The following is a 24,703-nucleotide window of genomic DNA, read 5'->3' on the forward strand; positions in this document are numbered from 1 at the left end:
GATTGTGTCAGTGTACATGGTGTGACAGTGACAGTGACAGAGGTAGGAAGAGGGGGCATGAAGGTGTAAAGGTCAAGGAACAGAGACCAGCTAGTGAAAACCACCCACCACCCATTAGTTTTAGACATCAACATAAATCAACATAAATGACGGAAGAATCAGCGGTGAGCACAATGACCATAATACTGTGGCAAAAATCCTCAAGCAGCAAGGACAGTGGGTGGGATGCATAGTTTGTGGTATGAGTTTCAGAGGTACGGACTGCTAGGCAAGAGGAGTGATATCAGATTTAAAGGCAGCAATCACCAATAGAACACATCTCCCACCTAGCAGCACAGAGCTGTGGGTCAGGCGGGATCTGGGCACAGTAGCTACTCCTTGGGGAAGTTGAGGGGAAGCAGGGTCCTCAGGCAGAGCAGTGGGCTAGAGCAAGATGAAGGGAAGCTTCCAAGGTATAACTGAGGATGCATGAAAACCTAGAGCTCCTGGGGGCCAGGGTGAGAGAGTCAGGAGTGGGAGTGGGAGAGGAGCTCAGGTAAGGAGAAGAGGAAGCTGAATGATGAAGGATACTCAGGAGTCCCCCTCTTATGGTAGAAAGAAGAGGTAGATGGTAAAAGCAGAAAAGGAAAGAAGGAAAGAGAGGAGAAAGGTTGGTTTCATGATGAGTTCAAGGACAGCTTGAGCTACATGAAACCCTATCTCAAAAACAAACAACAACAAAATACTGACTAAAGTTAGCATGCCGTAGCACCTCAGGAACTGCCTTGTTCATATCCTAAAGTCACATGCTTGGTGTGACTTGTCATTGCAGCTCTATGGGCAATAGCACTGGAAATCTGCCTTCATGCTGCGCTGTAATCACAGCTTCGCCACCAGTGAGCACAGTGCCTGGCTCTTGGCGGGGACTCCACAAATATTTATTGAACAAATGAGTTACCATAACACCCCAAAATCCCAAGCTTGTTACTACCCTGCTACATCATCTCCCCAAATGGCATCATACAGGTGAAGACGACAACCCTCAGTGAGGCGTCTTGCTGTAGACCTTTCAGCTGTTCTCTGCAGCACTATGCCTCCTGTGCCCACCATCTTTTATCACCCAAGGCCATTGCTGTCAGTATCTGCCCATTTTAAACCCTGGGCTGTTATGATCTAAGAAAACATGGGTTCAGTGATTGGGACCAATTCAACATTCCCAGTGTTTCACATCCCTTTTAATCACCTTTATGACAGGGGAGATTTAATATGGAAACATAGATTTCATATGGAAATAACTAGAAACTTTCAGCCTACCGAATCATCCAATGATGAGACAACCGAACCACAGTATAGACAGGAAGACAGAAAACAGGCACTGAGGGGCAGCCCAGACTGTGTGTCCCTAGCTCACTGCTGACTTGTTCACCTGGGGGGAAACATGCCAACGGCAGCTCAAGATTCTGCATCCAGCTGAGAAGATGAGCTAGTTGCATGCACAAGTCTCAAACCCAAAATCCCAGGGAAGGGTCTTCATGGTCGTACAGTGGACTGTGACCAAGAGCAGCACTGGGTAAGGATACACCCATTTCTAGATGGTGTTAGTGGCAAACAGCAAATAGATCCAGGATACTGAACAGGGAATACAGCAGCCCATTGCATCTTGCTTCCTCTCCCATTTCCTGTTCCTTGCCCTGGACTTTCAGAACAAGGTTTCTGGCTTTTTTCCAGGGCTCAAGTAGGTAAACAGCCCCTTCATTTGTGCACTTATTTGGTCAACCTGAACTGTGACCTGGGTCTGCTGTAGCAACCTACTCTTCCTTTCCCTGAATCCAAAGGGATTCTAATTGTTTCACAGTATCTAACTTCCTTGTTCTGATCTTGTTACTGTTTTGACTTTGACTGTCCACTCATACTATAAGTAGCACATTAGTCATAGAATCCAGTACCTCTTTTCTTTTATAGGTAAATAAACCAAGCACTTATAAATTGAGACTCTCGGCTTAACATCTTTACAAAAAAAAATTGTTTATTTATTTATTTGAGAGTGACAGAGTCAGAGAGAGAAAGAGAATGGGCACACCAGGGCCTCTAGCCCTTGTGCATCTTGGCTAACATGGGTCCTGGGGAAACGAGCCCTCGAACCGGGGTCCTTAGGCTTCACAGGCAAACGCTTAACTGCTAAGCCATCTCTCCAGCCCTCATCTTAACATCCTTAATGGAAGTTTCTATAGGATGCAGTTTTGGGCCCTACTTCCCAGTGTCTGTTAACTCACACATATTACATATGCTCACAGGCTCATAGATTTGTCCAGTGGGAATTTCAGGAGGGAACTGTGCCTGCCATTCATACAAGAGTATTGTAGATAAATGATTAAGAAGTCTAATCATGTACATCCAGTTTTAATTCTATGACTATGGATTTGTTCTTTCTGTTTTAAAATTCACAAATACACTAGTGAGAATGAATTATAATCACCACAATCTCATAAAAAGCTCAGTAACATTTGTAACAGTACAAAAAGTAATATTTTGTGGGTATCTACTGGAAAGGGAGATGAGAAATTCTGCAAGGGAGCTCACCCCCTTATCAAATAGTGCTGGACACCAGTATAACCAGATGTCTGAGAATGAATTCCAGCTGGGCAGATGCTGAATTGAAGCTGGGCAAGTGTTTAGATCCTTGGGTCAACCACCAATTACCAGATTAAACTTCATTTCCAGCCTCAGTCTCTTGCTTCAGTGGACATTTAAAATGTGGGCACTTATGAAAGGCTGTCACCAGTCCTTGCTGGCAGCACCCCAGGAGTCTCTTTGATGTGAAATGTGTATTCATATCTGCACACATGCTTGTGGTTTCAAACATTCACCAAGTCCAAGGACGCAAACTTAAAGAGTAATGACATCAGCAAGGCTACATTTCTAGCTGGAACATGCTTTCTTTGTTGGCCTCATGTACAAATGGTTATGTTGGTGATAGCATTTCAACCTGAAATCAAGCAGAATGTACAATGGATTTTCATCTGTTTATTCATTCATCAATCCAGCCAGGAAATATAAATATTCACTAAATAGCTTCTGTGCACCAATTGTTTAAAAAAAGAATTTAACTTTTTCTAACTGAATTAAACATAGACTTAAAATGCTGTATTTACAAACTGATCACCATTGAGCAATTGGTAAAGAAATTTAAGCACCTAGACACAACTTGTTATCCTTAGCACCAATCTTTAAACTGCTAGGAATCACCATTTAATTCAAATCTGGTGGCTGTGTGACATGATCCTTCAAAGAACACAACTGTTGCCACCTCTACCAGAAGCAGCTGTGACAGCTCACAAGAGACTTGAGATTAGGCCTACTGACATTCCCCATGCAGGCGAGTAGGGAGGCTCATCAGACCCTAACCCAAAATCCCACACCCCCTGTGCCAGCTGTATTTAATGATGTACATGGTCTCATGGCCTCACGGGGGATATACAGAAAGTGGAGATAGGGATGGGAAACTCTACCTATGCAGCCAGGGGAGGGTTGTGACCCATGTTGGGATGAGACCTTTGAAAGTTGCTATTGTGGGATCTCCATGCTCCTCTAAGTAACCCCTTACCCATGCTCTGTATTTTGGTTTGATTTAAAACCCAATAAACTCACTGGTTTGCCAAGATGAACTTTTGTAGAATTGGCCTTTAGTTTGTCAGTTTGCCTGGGTGAGCAAGTGTTCATTGGCTATCTCCAGAAAAGAGTTTCGTGCAACACTGGGTACACTCAGACCCAAGGGAAAATGAGTACACTCAGTGGTTTTTGAGTTCTCTGAAACTCAAAAATATTGCCTGGGAATATACTAGGTTTTGGCTGGGCATACTATCTTCAGCAATGCCATCACCACTGCGGGCACAACAGAAACACAGTATCTCATTATCCCAGAGCTACTGAGTCAGCCCTACACCTTCAGACAAGATCCCCATGTGATTTGTGTGCATATTAAAATTTGAGAAGCTATGCTGTAGATAATAATCTAGTTCTAGTCCAACAAGAAAGCTTTCCTGCAAATCTCAAAGGAAAACCACATTGATGCTCCTGAACTCCCAGCTAAGACTACAGTGTCTCAGTTACCTGCTGAACACAAGGTCTGCTCAAGTTAGCTCTCTGCCAGACATGGCAGCTGCTCCAGACTCAGAGGAGTTCTCAACAAGTCCTGCTTCTCTCTAGTGTCAACATACATCTGATAACCATAGGTTCGTTACACCGGCCAGGAGTGGGGTGTACTCTTACTAACCTACACTCAGATCACAAATGGTGGCACTATTGAGCAAATCTCTTACGTTCCAATGTTGTTCCTCCTGTGTGTTCCTTTTCATTTGATTTAAATCCCAAGAAGCTCACTGATTTCATCTTCCTTCTTGCTTGGTTTGAGGCTCCATGTTGTATCCATAGACTATATCACTGTCTTCCTCAAGTGCTGTACAATGACTGGGGAAGGCCTGCCTGCCTGCAAATCCAACAGATAGAGAAGCTGGCAGAGGCAAAGTGGACAGGCTGACCTCCCCAAGGCACATAGCACTTCCAGAAATTTGCTAATCTCATTATCTCACATCCTTTCCTGGCAGTACCCAGCCAGCTCCCTCCTCCAAGATGAGCCTACTCTTTTCTACTTAATGCTGTTCGACTCACCAGTAATAATCCATAGTGTCCCTTTCCTCCCCATCCTCCTCTCAAGGTAAAAGAAGGCATAGACAGAAGGCAACACACATTATCTGGCAAATGCCTGGCATCCTTTCTCTACTCAGCTGAAATCATTTGCCCCTCCCAGGTATTTGACATCACATATTAATTCCATGCTTGTATGTTGAAATGCTTTTCTTCCTCACTGCCCTTATCAGGATTCTAAAATTTTTTCCAAATGTTTAAAGGGACTATGTCATTTCTCTCTAGGTATTCTATGGTTTTTAAGTACAAAACCATTTCCCAGTCTCTTTGTGTTATAGGACATAGCAAGTAACCTCTTCTCTTCAGTGACTCCTTAAGGGGTCTAGCAAAGGTCATACCCAATGATTATCTCAATTTTACTTTGTACCCAAGCAGAATAGACTCAGCAATTTTAGTTTTGTAGTGAAGCTCTTTTTACATAGAATCCAAACATATTAGTGAGCAGCAAGGTCATGTGGTCTGGCTGCCTGCTTTTGTGCAAATATAAATGAAAACATTTTTTTTTTTTTGCTATTGAGATTTTCATACATGAGCATGCTGTAATTTGATCATAATGACATAACTACCCTCCCAACCTTCTTTTGCAATCTTTCCCCTCCCCATTCCACTGAACTCCTTCCTCTTTCCAAGTAGTCCTTCTACAACTTTGATCTTTCACTCATTTTTCTAAGCCCTCCTCCATCTATGTCAAAGGCTCAAAATTGTGCAGGTCTGAAGGTTTTACTCATGTCCAGAAGACAGTGTCTCAAAGTACTCCTCCCCACCTTCTGGCTCAAAGGGTCTTCTGATCTTCTTCAGTTATGTTCCCTGAGCTGTGGAGGATGTGAAAGAGATGTACCACTTAGCACTGAAGTATCAACAGCCTCGTATTTTCAGCACTTTGATGAGTTGTGAGTCTCCTCAGTCGCCACAACCACCTCCATAAAGGAGCTTCTCTGGGGAGTGGAGAGAGCAGTCTTAACTCCTTTGCAGTATTCCCTGAGCCCTGGATGTCTCATCCAATACTGAGCACCCAACTGTCACTTCTCATCACCTTGATAAATCTTGGGCTCCAGTTGGCACCATCTTTAAAAAGAAGCTGTTCTAAACAAAAGTGAGATGTCACTAGTCTATGGGCACAAACATTTGGGGGCAATCTGATGGGTACAGCATATCCATTTATCCAAAGAGCAGTGGTTGCTTCCCTACTAGGGCCTATGACCTCCCAATGCATAGGCTTTGTAAGTGAAAATGCATCTTTTTGCATCACGTGTTTCATGGAAAATGGTAACATTTGTATAGTACACTGAGTTTGCCTGTAGCTAATCTAGAAACTCAAATTCTTAATAAAGATGATCAGCCATGCCTCTCTGGCCACCAGGGTTTAGCTTGAGCATCAGCAACACGGAGATCTGTATCTTGGGCATATTTCTGGGAAGCGTTTGGTTCTCCACAGCACAAATGACACCAAGGCCATTTGAGGAGAATTCCTTAACCCATCACTACAGCCCACAGTCAATGCCTTATCACCACCTCACTTTTCATGCTGTGTCCTTCTGCCTGCCTTCTTCCTCTCCCCATGGCCACTGCCTATGCCCACTCTATGAAGATCTTAAGAGTAGCAATGTTCACCCTACCTCTAAAGGTGGGAACGTACCTGTAGATGATGCTTGGCAGGTGGCCAGTGGCAGTGTTCTTCCTATTATCAACTGCATCATGTTCTTACTCAGAAGTGCTACCGTAATAGCCTTTCCCCAGGTTATGGCAAAAATCTGAGCTTCACCATCACCTTAACTCATGTTTTATAGTCATGAGGTCTCCCAGCACTGCTAAGATAGGAAAGGGGAGGGCGCGCACTCCCTCCTCAGTTGTGAACTCAACTGTCTCATCCACAGAAAAACCGTAGGCACAAACCCAAACCGCATGGCTGTCTACTTGATCTCATTTTGACACCAGAGTGCCACTTCTATTGCTAGCTATATGGGAGGTCTGCGTGCAAAGGGCTTTCCTCCCAGCCCATTATGCTGCACTCCCACTCTCACTCCATGCTCTGACTTCCTTGTGAAAACAACTTGGTGGGTCTCCATGGTGCCAAGGAAGGCGAATGCTTGATGGGAACTTTTAAATCTTGGCATTTTCACTGGATCTTCTTATTGGTCCTCATGACATAACTTTATTAGCATGCACCAATCAGGGTCTGCCTGTGTGTACATAAGCTGGATTCACCAGATATCAAGGAGAAATTAGAAGAAAGGAAGGCCTGTTCTGCCTGGGGTCAGCCTATTTAGTCTGGTCCAAGAGGGCTGCTGGACCCGAGGCCCATGAAGCTGCTTGCACTGGGCTCCTGTATTTGCTCCTGCTTCGGAGAGCTCTCAGCACTACATGAGCTTGAAGTGTTGAGCACTCCTAGCCACTTGTGCTCTGGACAAAGAACTTAGTCCTGCTTGTATATGGCATACTGCCCTGGATTCCTGTGCTCTCCTGCTTTGGAGAGAGACCCAAAAGGATCTGAAGCCTCTTGTTCCTGCTTCAGAGAAGACCTTCTGCTGTTCTGCAGCCTCTGGCTCCTGATTCTATGGGACCTGCTGCTGCCCTGGCCATTAGGTTCCTGCTTCAGCACATCTGACTGGTGTCCAAAAGTCTGTCAAGGATCCAGAGCTATAACACTTTCGTGTCTTCATGTTCAGCAATCTATTGCTACCAAGAGTTAGAGCTGTAATGTAAGTGTTGGGAAACCCACAGGCACTAAGCCAACTATAATCACCTTTGCTCTTCTGATTGGCAAATCCATGGCCAACAGGAGTCCAGTTTTCATTCAAATTGTTATATTCCAAGGATAATAAATCCTCTTTTGTTCATCTTCACTGTCCATTCCATTCTACATGTGGCTAGACAAGGCCTAGAAAGGAAGAACTGGCAGTTTTACTACCAGGTTACTTCAGGAGATACTTCTAGAACAAAGCATTTTAGAAAACCCAGAGGTAGCCGGGTGTGGTGGTGCACGCCTTTAATCCCAGCACTTGGGAGGCAGAGGTAGGAGGATTGCTATGAGTTCAAGGCCACCCTGAGATGACAGAGTTAATTCCAGGTCAGCCTGGACCAGAGTGAGACCCTACCTCAAAAAACCAAAAAAAAAAAAAAAAAAAAAAGAAAGAAAGAAAAAGAAAAGAAAACCCAGAGGTGACTTGGGATTTCCTCCACTGTATGGTAGAGGAGTAACTGTCTTGGGATTTCCTCCACTATAGAGTAGAGGTGTAGACATTGATCTATTCCCATGGTGGAAAACTTGCCCCCACCCACAGAAATGAAAAAAAAAAAAAACCCTACCTTTAATCTTTCTTTAAATTTTAAAGTGAGGTTTTATCAGATAGCCCTGGCTGGCCTCAGACTCATGGTTCTCTTGCCTCTGCTTCCTGAGTGCTGGGCTCACAAGCGTGTCAACCTTTATCCTTTTTAACTTACAATAAAAATAGATTTCCAACATCTCTGAAATACTTGGAATATTTTTGTTTCATTTGTGCATATTTAACAATAAAGTTAAATCTTGGCATTTTCACTGGATCTTCTTATTGGTCCTCATGATATAACCTTATTAGCATGCACCAATCAGGGTCTGCCTGTGTGTACATAAGCTGGATTCACCAGATATCAAGGAGAAATTAGAAGAAAGGAAGGCCTGTTCTGTTCTTCATATTTCTCAAATTTGAAAAACGTGGTACTCATTTCAAAGGAAAGTTAATTCTCAAACATCCCAAACAATACTTAGAACCCAGGCCCAAGTTTGACAACACTAACTTAAGGAACTAGTCAATTTCATGAAAATATCTATTAATTGCAAATTGTCATTAGATAACAATTTTACTACTTTACATTACAAAATGTGTTCAATGTACATGACAACACGGACCAACAGGTGATGTGAGCAGTGGTGCGGATGCCATCAGCCAAGGCTCCACAGTGGTCAGTCGTGGTCAGTCTTGGCTCTAGTCTTCATTCCAACCATGGCGTTCGAAAGCACCTCCACTCGTCATCTCGCTTCACTGCTCAACAGCTCTCTACATACTTGTAAAAGTACTATTTTAAATACACTCGTTTCATTTTCACATTTGCATTTTCAATGTAATCAAATATCAGGTCTATTCAACGTTCTGAAGACTGTCTCATAAATGTTTCCCATAATTTCTTTGTTCAAATCAGGACTGAACTTTTTGTTCGTATACCTGTTAAATAAGCAAGTGCTTCAGGTTATTAATGCAAAAACCTAAAAACCCAAGTTGAGGATTACTTCTAACTCCTGGGCCCAAAACTGGGTAGAACAAAGTTGAATAAAATTGAAGTGGGTGTCAAGTATGGCTTGGGAATCAAATCTGAATCCTGCTTGTTTACCAGGTGGGTAATACTGATCAACTGCCAGGGGATTTGCTTCTCTGTCAGTGAAGTTAGGACAGTCCCAAAGTCTCAGCAGACAAAACAGATGCTCAGTTGATTTTCAATTACAGAGAAGAAACAAGAACATTTTTATAAGCATACCCTAAGCAAAAATTCAAACTTAGCTGGGCAGCCCGTATGTTTATTTGCTCAATCTGGCCATACAACTTTCATGTAGTGTGAAAATTCTACGGGACAACACGTGTAAAAGGGCTTACCACTACGTCTGACACATCATAACTGCATGATGAAAGTCAGCTGTTCTGTCTGTCCTGAGGGTGGGAGGTGGGACTGGTTCCTTGGTAGGTTTTCCATCTGCTCTCTGCCGTGTCTGGGGACTATTCCCAGGTGGGTGATAGCAATCTGTACCAAGCTCAAAGTTTTAAGGAATTAGCTCCTGCAGGTTTCCAAGTCTCACTGACAAATTGTGCAGAGTTTGGGCAGCCTGCGATGTTTCTGATAACAGAGGTATTTCTGGCTTCTTCTTAAAACTGAAAGCCCTGGCAACAAAATATCCACACTCCCACCTGGCACCAATCAGGGGCTGCTTAACAGCTGCTGTCTTTAGTAGCACGCCTCGCCTGCCAGTTTGCCATCTGGCCATTTCACTTGCTTCAGTCACCTGCCTGACCCCTGGGGAAACTGAGTTTGTTCCTCTTTCCTCCTCTCCAGCTTTCCCTCTGCTAGCTCTGTGACCCTAGAAAATGCTGTCTGAAGTGAGGCTGGGACTGGAAGGAAGGGTTAGCTAGGTGGAAATGAGAATAAGTGCTTCAAAGAAGTCATTTTTCATTGGCCCCAGTTCAAAGACACTGAACTGACTTGTCCATGGTGCAGGAGTAGCCCCACATAAATGAAAATAAAACCAGAAACTGAAAAGGTTGGTGTGCATGTGAGTCTGGCAGGGGCTGATGAGGCTCAGGGGGAGTGCAGAAGCAGTTAGAACAGGAACAGCCAAAAATTGTGGGGAATGAGGAAGAAGACTAAACAAAAGACTGGAAATGCCAGATGCATAGAAGCTATTATAAACAAACCTTTGTTCCCAGGGGATCAGATCTAACCTTACCTATTTAGGAGTCTCCAAGGAATTCCTATGGAAATACACACTGTGGCTTTTTAAAGATTACCGATGATAGCCAGGTATATCTCTGTCCGGTAATCCCTGCACTCGAGAGGCCGAGACAGGAGTATGACAGGTTCCAGGCCAGCCTGGGCACATAATGAGACCTTGTCTCAAATTAAAAAAAAAAAAAAATCAGGCTGGAGAAATGGCTCAGCTGTTGAAGGTACTTTCTTGCAAAGCCTGATGGCCCTAATTCAATTCCCCAGTACTCACGTAAAGCCAGATGCACAAAGTAGCACATGTGTTTGGAGTTCATTTGCAGTGGCTGGAGGTCCTGGTGCACTAACACACACTCACACTCTGTCTCTCTCTCTCTAGGGCTAGAGCACCTGGTGTACCCATTCTCACTCTCTTGCTAATAAATAAATAAAGAATAAATCTTAAAACAAATAAAATCCCTACGATGTCTTCTTTTAACAGTGAGTGCTAGAACCAGGCTTGGGATCTGAGGCCAACAAATGGGACTGAGGGTCAAGAGAACAGATGGTGCTTGTAGCCTGTACCACCAGAGCCTGATGTCCCTTGCCCTGAGCTTGTCCAGATACTGCTGAAAAAGAGTGACTGGAGGCAAGGCAGGCAGTGATGATAGACAGACTGCTTCAAACACAGCACCAGGTGGTAAAAGTCCTAAGCATACCCCCAACACCTACTTGCCACTGATGGCAAAAACAGCCAGGGGAGGGGGAGTGACTAGGAGCTGCTGTAGAATCATTTGGTTCCTAAAAGCAGCTTCAGAAACAGCCCTTGTCCTCCAGCCTCGGCCCCTACCACAGGCATCCTATTAATGGACAGCAGAAAAGCTGAGCACCGGAACTTCATCACATCAAATTTGTGCTGGGGAAAAAAATAGGGAACCTTGCTTTCCCAGGGGGACAGTGAAGTAGCTTGTGACCGGGATGTGACAGGTCCACAAGACCATGCTTAGCTATCCCCAGGAAGCAGAAGAGTCCCTAACCCCAAGCTGCCTAGACCTCAGGATCACTCCTGTCAAGAGCAGAGGCGACTCCCCTACCCAGGTGCTAGCTTGGGCAAGACAAAGAACCCAGCTTCGTAAAGAGGGTGGTGCATGAGGAACTTCTTTACACACAGGAACTTGGACTATGTTAAGGCAACATACCATGTCTTTCTGTAAATGTCTCTCCATCTGGACTTCATTTTTCTCATATTCCCAGTTTTTTTTCTGTTAAGATTGGGGGTCCTATGGGCTGGAGACATGGCTTAGCAGTTAAGCGCTTGCCTGTGAAGCCTAAGAACCCCAGTTTAAGGCTCGATTCCCCAAGACCCACATTAGCCAGATGCACATGGCTGGAGTTTGTTTGCAGTTGCTGGAGGACTTGGCACACCCATTCTCTCTCCTCTATTTGCCTCTTTCTGTCTGTCATTCTCAAATAATTAAGTAAAAATTTAAAAAATATATATTAGTAAGAATAGGGGTCCTATAGGCCAGAGGGATTGCTCAGTGGTTAAGACACTTACCTGCAAAGCCTAACAACATGGGTTCTATCTCCTAGTGTTCATGTAAAGCCAAATGCAACAAAAGGGACACATGCATCTGGAGTTCATTTGTAGGAGTGGGAAGCCCTGGCATGCCCATTCTCTTTATCTGTCTCTCTTCTATTTTCTTCCTGCTTGCAAATAAAATAAAATATAGACAAATAGAGGTCCTTTACGGAAAATTCAAATTGGTACCTAATTACCAGTGGATATAATATTGTCCACTTTTGTATATAAATCTTGACTGTTCTTTGCTGGGCTTTTGTATCAGTTGTAGGAGTCAATTTGTACATATTTTATGTACAATTTGTGCCTTGCTTATTTTTGACCTCAGAGTTATGCTAAACCCCACAAAAAGAATTACGAATGTTCTCCTACTTCCTACATTCAGGACAGTCACACAATATTAGAGGCATCTCTTTCAAAGTTTGTTAGAATATACTTACCAAGGGATGGAAAGATGGCTTAGCAGTTAAAGCACTTATCTGCAAAGCCAAAGGACCCAGGTTTGATTCTTCAGGACCCATATAAGCCAGATGTACAAAGTGGCACATGCATCTGGAATTCATTTGCAATGGCTAGATGCCCTAGTGTGCCCACTCTTTCTTTCTTCCCTGCCTCTTTCCCTCTCAAAATAAATAAATAAATAAATGAAATTTTAAAAAAAGAATATACTTACCAAAATGCCAAAGCACATGACATTCATGACACACCTTCATATATTCACATTTCTCCAAGGTCTGAAACCTTACTTACTGAAATGGGAAAACCACTGGTTATGCAATGAAAAAGTTCAAGGTAGAGTTCAAATGTAGTATGCATATGTGTATACATGTCAAATCTTCTAAAAACTATTTTTTTTATTTTCAGAGAAAATAATTTCTTTCATTTATATTTTTTCACAAATCACATGGATGAAAATTTAGACAAAAAGCCAAATTTATACCAAACTGAATACAACATAAGTTAAAACAAAGAGAACATACATTATTTTAGAGGGCTAATTTGGAATGATGCTATTTTACACAAAATCATTAAGTATTCTGAATGAATGGAACTGGGAACAAAGACTTGATAATAGCACATAATTTTTGTTGTTATTGTTGCAAATTAGGGTCTTGCTCTAGCCCAGGCAGACCTTGAACTCACATCAATCCTCCTAATCTCTGCTTCCCAAATGTGCCATCAAATTCAGCTAATAGCACATAATTTTTGAACTCAAGCAAACTTTTATTCCTAAGACAAATTTTTAGTGGTTATAAACATTTAGTTACTTAGTTGGACTGTTTTTTATGCACCAAAATAAAATGGGAATGTTAATTTACCAGGAGTTTTTCATAACAGTATCTTACAGAAATATGTTATTCTCTTCACAAAGTGTTGCTATAAAGTCGTATCTAAAGCACGAATGCTCCTTCTGGGGTGCTTTTAAGCCAAATTTATTTGGCTTTCCTATTCCAATTAGAAGCACTGCAAACTTTACAGCAGCTTCCTTTCCTTCCATGTCACTATACAGTTATAAGAAGTCTTATTAAAATTGAAAAGAGACCTCTCATGTAACAAAGTGATAGTTGAATGAGTAAAATGGCATTGTTGGCCCTATATTTTTTCAAGCTATACAAATGCTCAGCATCACTGTTATTTTTTAAAATATTTTATTTATTTGAGAGAGAGAGAGAGAATGGGCGTGCCAGGGCCTACAGCTACTGCAAAGAAACGCCAGGCGCATGCCCCACCTTGTACATCTGGTTTACGTGGGTCCTGGGGAATTGAAGCGAGGTCCTTTGGCTTTGCAGGCAAGTGCTTTAACGGCTAAACCATCTCTCCAGCCCAGCATCACTGTTTTGGTTAAAAGTATTTTTCATTTATTTGCAAGCACAGAGAGATAGAAGACAGAGAGAAGGAGCATGCAAGGGCCCCCAACCACTGCAAATAAACTTCGGATACATGTGTCACTTTGTGCATCTTGGCTTTACGTGGGTACTGGGGAATGGCTTTGCAGGCAAGTGTCTTAGCTGCTAAGGCATCTCTCCAGACCAGCATCACTTTTATACATACTTAATGCCTATCTGACTGTGGTGGTTTGCTTCAGGTGTCCCCCATAAATTTGGATAGTCTGAATGCTAGTCTCCCCAGTTGATGGCAATTGGAAATTAAACCTCTTAGAGGAGGTGTATTGTTGGGGGTGGGCTTATGGGTGTTATAGCTGGTTTCCCCTTGCTAGTGTCTGGCACACTCTCCTGTTGCTATTGTCAACCTGATGTTGGCCAGGGGGTGATGTCCACCCTCTGCTCATGCCATCATTTTCCCTGCCATCATGGAGCTTCCTAATTGAGCCTATAAGCCAAAATAAACCTCTTTTCCCCACAAGCTTCTCTGGGTTGGGTGATTTCTACCAGCCATGCGAACCTGACTGCAACACTGACCATGTTTTTATGGTGTATACTTTCACTTGTATATGTTGTGCTGAGGTAAGCTTTGTTGTGACTGTGAACACTCAGGCCATGTGAACATTGTCTTAGCACATTGTCAGTTGGCTGTAATAAATGTTTAACATGCAAATACTGTAGTGTGTTTTTATCTCTTTCCAAAAAGTTTCATGAACTATGGAGAGCCGCTAAAGGAAGAGTTTTTCTTTTTCAATAAAAATGTTGATAGTTCTCCAACTGACTCCACCATCCTCTCCTTTTTTTTTTTTTTTTTATTTGAGAGTGACAGACAGAGAGAAAGACAGATAGAGGGAGACAGAGAGAATGGGCGCGCCAGGGCTTCCAGCCTCTGCAAACGAACTCCAGACGTGTGCGCCCCTTTGTGCATCTGGCTAACGTGGGACCTGGGGAACCGAGCCTTGAACCGGTGTCCTTAGGCTTCACAGGCAAGCGCTTAACCGCTAAGCCATCTCTCTAGCCCCATCCTCTCCATTTTAACGTGGTAGTAGTTCTAAACACACACACAAATGGTAAACTTAAAGGAATTCTTATGTACTTCAAGCTCATTTAAAAAAATCATGTGGATTCCATACTATCAAGAACTTATCAATACATTTATTTTCAATTAATAAATGCCACTTTAAAAACCATGATGCAGTTGATTTTTATCCTATTTAAGACAAGGTTTGATGTATCTCTGGCTGGCCTCCAACTGTAGCAGGGAATGACCTTGAGCTTTGATCCCCAGCCTCCAGCTCTCAAAGGATGGGGTCAGGTATGAGCCACTTTGCTGGGACTTGAGCCAAGGGCTTCATGCTAGGCAAGAGACACTCTACCTACCAGTTAAGCTACCTCTCCAGATACTATTCTCTTTATGAATAAACTCAGATAATCTAGGGAATCAAAAGGTGTCCAAATCATGATTGCTCTCACCTCCCTGGTACTACAAAGTGCTAGCACAAGCAACAGAAACAGACTATTTTTTTTTTTTGAGGTAGAGTCTCAGTGGGTCCAGGCTGACCTGGAATTCACTATGGAGTCTCAGGGTGGCCTTGAACTCATGGCGATCCTCCTACCTCTGCCTCCCGAGTGCTGGGATTAAAGGCGTGCAACACCACGCCCGGCTAGAAACAGACTAATTAATATTTGCTAATATGCTCCCTAATGTAAGTAACAAGCCAAAAGTTTAGTCACAGTAAAAGTCACTGCACATAGGAATAGTAATATTATAAAAATAGAATATGAATGAACAAGATAAGGCCTATTTTAAAAAGGCCAAGAGCCAGCACTTTCTCAGCACTTAGGAAGCTGAAATAGGAGGACTGCAGTGAGTTCAAGACAAGCGTGGGCTGGAGTAAGACCCTGCAACAAAAAGGGTAGGGTAGACTACTAGCAAATTATATTGCTAGTCTACTAAAAAAAAATTTCTAGGTTTTTAAATATTATTATTTGCAAGCAAAGAGAATGGATAGATCAGGGTCTCTTGCCACTGCAAACAAAACTCCGGATGCTTATGCCGCTTTATCCATCTGGCTTTATGTGAGTACTAGAGAACCAAACCTAGGCCATTGCAAGCCAGTGTTTTCAACTGCCGAGTCATCTCCCCAGCCCCACATTTCTAGGGTTAACCATGCTGTTCATGCAGCTATTCCATAAAAAGCATGTGGGCTTCCGACTGTAAGCTACAGGTGTCATTTCTGAGTCACATATAGTAACCAGGAATATACATACATATATGCATTTTATACATAAAATTTAAGCGTAAGGTTATTTACCAGGATAATGAACCAGGCAGGCAGTTTTGTCCTGCTTTCCCCATAATGCCCATTAACATATCTTTCTCCTCCTATGATCTACTAAGAATATAGCATGTAGCTTAGTGGTATAGCCTTTGCCTAGTATGTGTGAGGTCCCTATATTACAAGAAAATAATATTTACTTACCACATTTAATCATGTGATATTTGCTATAGTTTGAAAGGTATTAAAAATATTGAATTTATTGAAAATTATTGAGCATTTGTGACCCCAGTGAATTTAGGAATTTTCAGTCATTTTAAATATGAAGCAGACATTTAGAATTTAGAGCAAATTGCATTCTTTAAAATTTTGGATAACAGAGCTGCAGATTTTGCTTAGTAGTAGAGTATTTGCCTGGCAAGTGTAAGGCCCTAGGTTCGGTACTCAGCACCAGTGAATATGTAGCCACATATTTATAGATTAGGGAACTCTAACCTCTAGCTAAGACAATGGAGAAGCCTGACTTTTATAATTCTTGCTTCCTATTTAACTTTCGTCAACTTTTCAACATTGTATACATCTTTTTCTTTTTTTACAAAAAAGAGACAGGATCTCACTCTGTAGTCGTGGCTGGCCTGGAACTTCTATCTTTCTTCTTAGCCTTCCAAGTGCCAGGGTTACTGGCATGAACCACAACGCCCAGCTTGTGCATCTTTTTATTTCCAAGTATCTAATCGCCAGATGCCATGTAACACTGAAGTTCAAAAGTATGTCAGTGAAGGAGCTAAGTGGTTAGGAGGATTTGCTGTGCAAGTGTGAGGGCCTGAGACCCAGCCCTCATGTAACTCGTATGCATAATCGCATAATCGCTGGGGCTTGCTCTGGAAACAACAAAGAGTGAAAATGGCAGCTCTGAGTTGAGTGAAACTCTGTCTCAAGAAAATAGGCAGATGGGTTGGAGAGATGGCTTAGCAGTTAAGCTGTCTGCCTGCAAAGCCAAAGGACCCAGGTTCAATTCCCCAGGGCCCATGTAAACCAGATGCACAAGGTGGCACATGTGTTCATTTACAGTGGCTGAAAGCCCTGGTGTGCCCATTCTCTCTCTCTCTCTCTCTCTCTCTCTGCCTCTTTCTCTCTCAAATAAATAAAATAAAATAAATTTAAAAAAAAAGAAAATAGGCAGATGGGTGAAAATGGTACATGGCATTCTGCTGGCTCCTCACCTGCACACAGGGTGTGTGCATCTGTACAAATATGCATATACTAAATGCACATCATATTACTATGCATGCACACCAGAAAGTATGTCAATGAAGTTATTAAAAACAGGGCTGGAGAGATGGCTTAGCCGTTAAGCGCTTGCCTGTGAAGTCTAAGGACCCCCGTTCGAGGCTCGGTTCCCCAGGTCCCACGTTAGCCAGATGCACAAGGGGGCGCACGTGTCTGGAGTTTGCAGAGGCTGGAAGCCCTGGCGCGCCCATTCTCTCTCTCTCCCTCTATCTGTCTTTCTCTCTGTGTCTGTCGCTCTCAAATAAATAAATAAAAATTAAAAAAAAAAAAACAAAGTATGAGGACTGGGAAGATAGCTCAGTACTTGCTTGTGAAAACTGCAGGCCAGGGTTCAATTCCCCAATACCCACATAAAACCATACGCACAACATGGTGCACCTGTCTGGAGTTGGTTTGTAGCAAGAGGCCGCGGTATGCCCATTCTCCCTCAAATAAATAAAAATATTTTTAAAATGATGAAGGTATTTTATGATACCTAAGGAAAAAAATGCACGAGCTTGTTCTATATGTTCTTTTATCTGATTACTCTCCTATGATTTTTATATCATAATTGCTTTAATAGTAGAAGGATTCAAGAATGACGACAAGTTTTCCAAGAAATGCCAAAAAGGTTTATTTACTTCTAAAGAACTTTCAACACACTTGTAAAACAATACATCCTTGTGCTGGAGGGATAGCTTAGGGGTTAAGGCGTTTGCCTGCAAAGCTAAAGGACCCAGGTTTGATTCCCCAGGACCTACGTTAGCCAGATGCACAAGGGGGTGCATGTGTCTGGAAGCATCTGGAGTTCCTATGCAGTGGCTGGAGGCCCTGGTGCGCTCATTCTCTCTCTCACTCTCCCTCTTTCTCTGTCAAATAAAAAGTATATATATATTTTAAAAAAATACACCCTCGAATCCCAGCACTTGGGAGGCAGAGGCAGGAGGATCACTGCGAATTCAAGGTCACCCTGAGACTACAGAGTGAATTCCCAGTCAGCCAGGGCTACAATGAGACTCTACCTTGAACCCCACCACCACCAAAAAAAAAAAAAAAGTACATACCCTGACAGAAAGCTCCCAGCTGAAGGTGAAGGGAGACTGCAGAAAAGGGAAAGAAAGGTATACAAATGGACTGTTTAGTACTTTAAAACAGAAAAATTTTAAAGCAAAAAAAAAAAAATCAGCTTTTACATGAAGAAAATTTGATTTATTTATTTATTTGGGGAGTTTTCAAGGTAGGGTCTCACTCTAGCCCAGGTTGACCTGGAATTCACTATATAGTCTCAGGTTGGCCTCAAACCCACAACAATCCTCTTACCTCTCTGCCTCCCAGGTGCTGGGATTAAAGGCATGCACCACCATGCCCAGCTTGATAGAAAGTTTTAAAAGGCAGGAAAGAATGGATGGCCATTAGTTTTTAAATCTACTATAGAAACAAATAATTACCAAAAACTTACCAACTGACATAGATCAAAATGATTTAGTTATTGTTGACAAGAGTAAGTTTTATTATGGTCATCTTTCTGCAAGGCACGTTAAATTGCTTCCCTTGATGTAACTTAGAAAATGACCAGAGGAAAAAAAAAAAAAAGAAAATGACCAGAGACGTAGGAATAGTTAAGGAAATATATTAGAGGGTTTTTTTTTTTTCCAGATAGGATTTCACTCTAGTTCAGGCTAACCAGAAATTTCAATTTTTATTTATTTTATTTTATTTATTTGAGGGGCTTGGGAAAGAATTGGCAAACCAGGGCCTGTAGCCACTACAAATGAACTCCAGACACATGCGCCAGCCTGCACATCTGGCTTACGTGGGTCCTGGGGAATTGAGCCTTTGTCCTTAGGCTTCACAGGCAAATGGCCTTGACCGCTAAGCCATCTCTCCAGCCCAGGAACTTACACTGTAGTCGCAAGCTGGCGCACAGCTCATGGAGATCCTCCTACCTCAGCCTCCCAGTGCTGGGATTATAGACTTGAGCCATCATACCCAGCTAGAGGGTCATTTTAACAACAAGATTCTGTAATGGCAAAGTTTAAAATGCATCTGGGATAGAGGTAAGCAAATGCACGATACACATACCACGCGGTGGCCGCTCGCCACTCTTGGCATTGTGTTCGTGAGATAGCTTTCCCCTGTAACTGTGCCCTTTGGGAACTCACCATTTCTCTTGGAGACGTCTGGCCTAGGCCTCCTCGTCTTCCTCCCCCTCGCCCTGCCCTGGTATTCATCATGGCGGCCTCGCCTTTGCCTCCTCTCTAAGGTCTTACTGAAAGAGGAGCCAGTGCAGTCTGGAGCCTGGCAGGCGTCTCTATTCGCCTCCCTAAACTCATCGTTGGGATTTCTGAACACATGCAGGAAGTTGCAGCGCGGCCCTCTCGGACACCGTCCTACTTCGAACAAACCACAAATGGCCATTTTCCACCGGGTCACCGGGCAGAACTGGCACTGCAGCCGCCGCCCCGCGTACCATCGGCCGTTGAGGAGCGCGAAGGCCGCTTGGCACTCCTCCTCCGAGCGGTACTGCACGTACACGTTGCCGCGCAGGTGAGGCTCCAGGTTGCAGCTGACCTTGAACTGCACCACTCTGCCCACGAGCTGGAGCTCGGGCAGCACGTCGTGGTAGAAGTCCAGGAACTGCTGGTAGGTCTCCTCCTCGCTGTACTCCAGGCCCGCGTCGGGCTCGTAGTCGTCGCGGCGGCACTGCTCCATGCCGAACGTGGTGAACATGTTCTTCAGGAGCAGCGTGGGGCTCGACGTGGGCGAGCAGTGCTTCCGCGAGCACCGCTCCCCAAACCGGCAAGCCCCCGTCTTGCTGTAGAAGGGGCAGTGGGCGCCGTCCCTAGGCGGGGCTCGAGCCCGCGCCGGCGGTTCCGGGTTCTGCCAGGGGCCGCCACGTTCCCGCTCCCGGCCGGCGGCGTCGGCCACCTCGGGCCCGGCGACCTCGTGCCCTGCGGCGGCGGCGGCGGCCTCCCTCTCCGCCTCCGCCGCCTCCTCTCTCGGCGTCCTCGGCTGCTCTTCCCTCAGCCTGCGGGCGGCCTCGTCCCTCCGGGCCCTGAAGCCTCGCAGCGCCTCCTGCTCCCGCCGCAGCCACTCCTCGTGCGACCGCCGCCTCCGCAGCTCCTGCAGCCGTTGTTCGTCCGCAGACACCTGCTCCTCGTCGTCGTCCTGCTCCTCGGCCCGCGAGTCTCTCAGCCGGGCGAGTTCCTGGCGGCGTCTCTGGCGTCGCGCCTTCTTCCGGGCAGCCCGGCGCTTTCGGTGGCTCATCTTCTGCGGGAGCGCGGGCCCCCGCCTCGGCCTCCTCCTCCTCCTGCTCGACCTCCTCCTCTTCCTCCTCCTCCTCCTCCTCCGGAGCCGCGCGCCACGCGGCCCGCTGCCCTTCCCCCGGCGGGCCTAGCCGGAAGGAAGTGACCTCACCGGCCTCGCGGGTGGTCTACGTGAGGCGAGGTCCGCGTGTCCCCTTGGCGTCGTAAAAGTCGGCCTTCCCTGCGCCCCAGTTCACACCGTTTGCTCTATTTGAAGCAGGGAGAGGCACAGAGACTGGGCGCGCCAGGGCCTCCAGCCGCTCCAGTCCAACTCCGGGCGCCGGCGCCACTTCACGCGTCTGGCTTTTTGCGGCTGCTGAGGACTCTGCAGGAAGTATCTTAGCCGCTGGGCTGCCTCTCCGCGCTCCACGGTGTTCTCCGTGAGACTTGCTAACGTTGTTCTCTTACTCATCTTTTGTCAAGTACTGAGTTTTTGTTTCTATTTCATCACTTGTTGCTTGCTTGCCTAGCTGACCTTGCAGGACTTTCTTTGTTGTCCTCCTGGTCTCTTGACTGCTAGCTAGTGACTTGCAGTCAGCTCTTCCTACTGCTCGAGCTCTGCTTCCCTCCACCTCCACGAGAACTTGAGGAGCAGACTCCCTCCTCACTCAACATGGCCACACAGCAGGGGCTCCCTGGGACTCGACACTGCAAGTGATTATGATTTTTGCCATTATACGGTGAAGGTCTACCTGAAAATGAAGGGAAAACAGAGGAAACTGGAATTGATAATAATTGAGCACTAGATCCAATTATATTTGATCTTTGTAGTCACATAAGATAATAGACTTTTCCATGACACCTGTGAGTTGCATTCAAACTCTAGAAACAAATCCTGCCTTGTCTTCAAATAGGGGCATGGACCTCTAGACCTTTTCTTCTGAACATTAGTGCTGTGCTGTGTAGATACACTTTGCTCAATGCATCTATTGATGGATCTTAAGTACCCAGTGATGAGTTTGGGGAGGTAGTAGACACCTTAAGAGTGGAGTCATGATGAGGGAATGATGTTCAGGGTAGATTGAGACCCTGGCCCCTTCCCTTTCCCCTTCTTAGCCACCATCAGATGGGCAGTTTTCTCTACCATGAGCTCATCCCCATGATATTTTGCCATACCACAGGCCCCAGAGCAATGGAGCCCATGGCCTAAAACATGAGCCAAAAAAATCTTCCTGTTGTTTTTTTCTTTGTGATGCTGAGCCCAGGGTCTCATGCACTTGAGACAAGTACTCCACTGACCAAGCTACATCTCTAGCCCTCTTCCTCCTCTTAAGTTTGTCTGGAGTATTTTTCACAGCAACACAAGTTAATATAATTTATAAGTAGTACCCTCTATGTTAACTGAAATGATTTCGAGTTTTAAAATTCTGGTTCAATTATTTTAATTTTTTGTTTTTGTCTCTTTGTTGTTAATATTATTGCATTTATGACCAAAGAATCTAGTTCATCTTGTGTGTGCTTGATTAGAAATATCAGAATTTATTAAAATTTTATCTATTAAAGAGGATAGTTTTAGGAATTTTCTATGTGTGCTTAAAATATAAAAATACCTACACACTTTTTGTGTGCAAGCATTGTTTTGTCACCAGTAATCATGCACACTAGATTATATTAAATATGTCATTTAAATTTTACAGATCTGCTTTGGTGGGCAATTTTTTCTCTTTCTTCATTTGTGTAGTTTCTACTTCATGTGGCTCAGGTAATTTGTTGGCAACATTTGGGTTCAAGATATAATTTCCTAGATAGTCACACCTCTTCACAATTAAATATACCCTCTGTTCCTTTTATTGCTCTTTCCCCCTTGAATTCTATTTTGTGTGATGTTAATGTTTCACTGGAGGGCTTTAATTAGCATCTAGTTTGTAAGTTGTTTTAACATTTCTTATAACCAGCATGTAGCTGCTCTCCCCTGCGCCCCCCCCCCCACCACACACAGACCCTTTGAGAGTTTTTACAGGTGAATACAATCCACTTATTTCACTGTAATTGCTCAGATGGTTAATTCTAAGAGTGGAAATAAAATCTAATCAATTGGAGTTATAATTCTTTCTGCTCAGGGAAATATTCTCCTACTGTCTTAAGATTTTTCCCCCTCTTCTGTCCATTCCCTTCCGGAGAGAGATGTTACAATTTTTGGAGCTGGTCTCCAAAACGTTTAATTTCCTTTCCCTCTGTCATTTTGTTCTTTGAACATAGCTCCACTCTCTTGCATATTGCCTTTAACCCTGAATGTTCCAGTATTAGCACATCTACTGAAATAGTTCAGTAATCAGGTTTTTTCCCCCTCCCATACCTTCTGATTATTATCTGTCCAGCCTGTTGTTGCTTGAGGACTGTTGGTATCTGCCCCTCCATCTGAAGAGATATATGCATGATGCTATTTCCTTTCCTTCTCTCATCTGTCCCTCACTACTGCCATTGACATTTGTCCTAGTTCATTTACAAGGTTGAGTGTCCTCTGAAATTGACTTAGCTAAAATATTCTGTGATCTTGGTGGTGCACTCACATTTTCATTTGAGAATTTCTCATGTCTGCCTATAATTTCTGCCTTCCTAACACAGCTTGTCTGAGGAACATAGGGCAGCAGAGTGTGTAGTCAAGATGCCAGCCCAACCAACAGTTCATGTACTGAGAACATTTCACACTCTCCCCAGCCATAGGTTGCCTATGGTAGTTTAAATGTATGTCCCCCAGTAGATTCAGTTTTATTAAAGCTTCTTGGATTTCTGTCTGCCTGGCTTGAAGTAGTGTCCCTATGGGAAGATTCTAGGGTTTAGCCCTAAGGTGCATTTGGGGGAAGATCTGGAATTTCCATCCTAAAAGTACACAGAGTGCTTCAGTTCTGCTGAGGTTCCTGGGGTGTGCTTGCTTATAGTGCTGCTGGTAGTATTTCTCTCTGCTTGGACCTGTGAAAGGGTGCCAGCTTCTTCTACCATTTTGGAACATCCCCTTGATCTGTGAGCTTCAATAAATCCCTTCTTCCTCCCATAAACTGTCTGGTTTGGGGGTTCATCCAAGCAATGTGAAGCTGAGTACAACAGAATTGTAACACCAGAGAGTGGGGTGTTACTGCATGTTGAATCTGACCATGTGGATTTTTGTCTTTGGAACTTTCATTTTGGGGAAATGGGCATATAGTTGGTCCTTGCAACTAAAGATGCCTTCCAGAGAAGTAAGCCAAGTCTTTTGGACTATTCTGTTAAGAGTTTCAAAATGCTTGATGCAGAGAGAATTCTATCTGGAGACTTGGCTAATGAACTTTCTCAGCGGAAGGAAAGACTGAAGAGGACTTTGTTGGAACTGGGTTACTGGTATAAGGGCTGGCTGCATTCTGCTGCTCATGGCCAGAGAGTTTGATCAGGATTAAGTTTGTAATGGACTGATATGTTTGGCTAAAGATAAGGAACTGAGAAATTTAAAATTTAAGTTGGAAAATTCAAGCAAGCCAGGTGTGGTGGTGCACGCCTTTAGTAACAGCACTCAGGAGGCAGAGGTAGGAGGATTGCTGTGAGTTCATGGCCACCCTGAGAGTCCATAGTGACTTTCATGTCAGTATGGGCTAGAGTGAGACCCTACCTTGAAAAACAAAACAAAACAAAACAAAAAAACCCTCAAGCAAGTTTAAAATTATGGGCACTGAGACTTGTTGCTGAAGCTGCTTTTGTCAAATACATATCATTTGGAAGGAAGATGGCCCAACTACTTTATATTGAAACAGTGTAAAGGATGCTTGAGGAAAAACTGAATGGTAGAAATGCAAACTTTTTTGAAAGGATATGATGAAAAATAAGGAACCTGCTCCACAAAGTCATTGATTTATTTCATCCTTGAATTAAGAATATGGCTATGTCCTGCACACCTAATATTGGTTTCAGAAGCATGAGAAACGTGTGAACTGGGTCATGAATTGCACACAGTTCCCGGAGCCACTGTTGAAAATGGAATGAGGCAGGGTGTGATGACCCTGATAAGAGGATGTCCCCCAATAGATTCAGTTTTATTAAAGCTTCTTGGATTTCTGTCTGCCTGGCTGGAAGAAGTGTCCATATGAGCAGATCCTAGGGTTTAGCCCTAAGGTGTGTTTAGGGGCAGAACTGGAATTTCCAGCCTAAAGGTATACAGAGTACAGAAGCTCTGCCTGAGGTTCCTGGAGTGCACTTGCTTACAGTGCTGGTGGTGGTAATTCTTTCTGCTTGGACCTGTGAAAGGGGGACAGCTTCTTCCACCATTATGGAACTTCCCCTTGATCTGTG

At 44.0% G+C, this 24,703-nt stretch overlaps 1 protein-coding gene across 1 annotated transcript; it reads right to left on the minus strand.

Annotated features, from left to right (window-relative positions):
* Window positions 1–12,427: 12,427 nt before the first annotated feature.
* Window positions 12,428–24,497, minus strand: LOC123463520 (U2 small nuclear ribonucleoprotein auxiliary factor 35 kDa subunit-related protein 2-like). The gene is made up of 4 exons (XM_045159521.1): window positions 24,467–24,497; window positions 19,304–20,425; window positions 18,206–18,241; window positions 12,428–12,459 (listed from the first exon to the last, which is right to left on the minus strand). The coding sequence occupies exons 1-4, from the start codon at window positions 24,495–24,497 to the stop codon at window positions 12,428–12,430; spliced, it is 1,221 nt and encodes a 406-aa protein (XP_045015456.1).
* Between the last annotated feature and the right edge of the window lie 206 nt (window positions 24,498–24,703).

This window comes from Jaculus jaculus, chromosome 9, assembly GCF_020740685.1.
Source record: "Jaculus jaculus isolate mJacJac1 chromosome 9, mJacJac1.mat.Y.cur, whole genome shotgun sequence".
Lineage (NCBI taxonomy): Eukaryota > Metazoa > Chordata > Mammalia > Rodentia > Dipodidae > Jaculus > Jaculus jaculus.

Excerpts from the sequence above, each read along its gene's own strand:
- LOC123463520 (XM_045159521.1), bottom strand. The coding sequence starts at position 24,497 with ATGGACACTTCTTCCAGCCAGGCAGACAGAA. Across the intron at positions 18,242-19,303 it reads AGACGTCTCCAAGAGAAATG|TCTCCCTTCACCTTCAGCTG; the intron begins GTGAGTTCCCAA and ends CCTTTTCTGCAG. Across the intron at positions 12,460-18,205 it reads GCTGGGAGCTTTCTGTCAGG|TAAGTAAGGTTTCAGACCTT; the intron begins GTATGTACTTTT and ends TTCCCATTTCAG.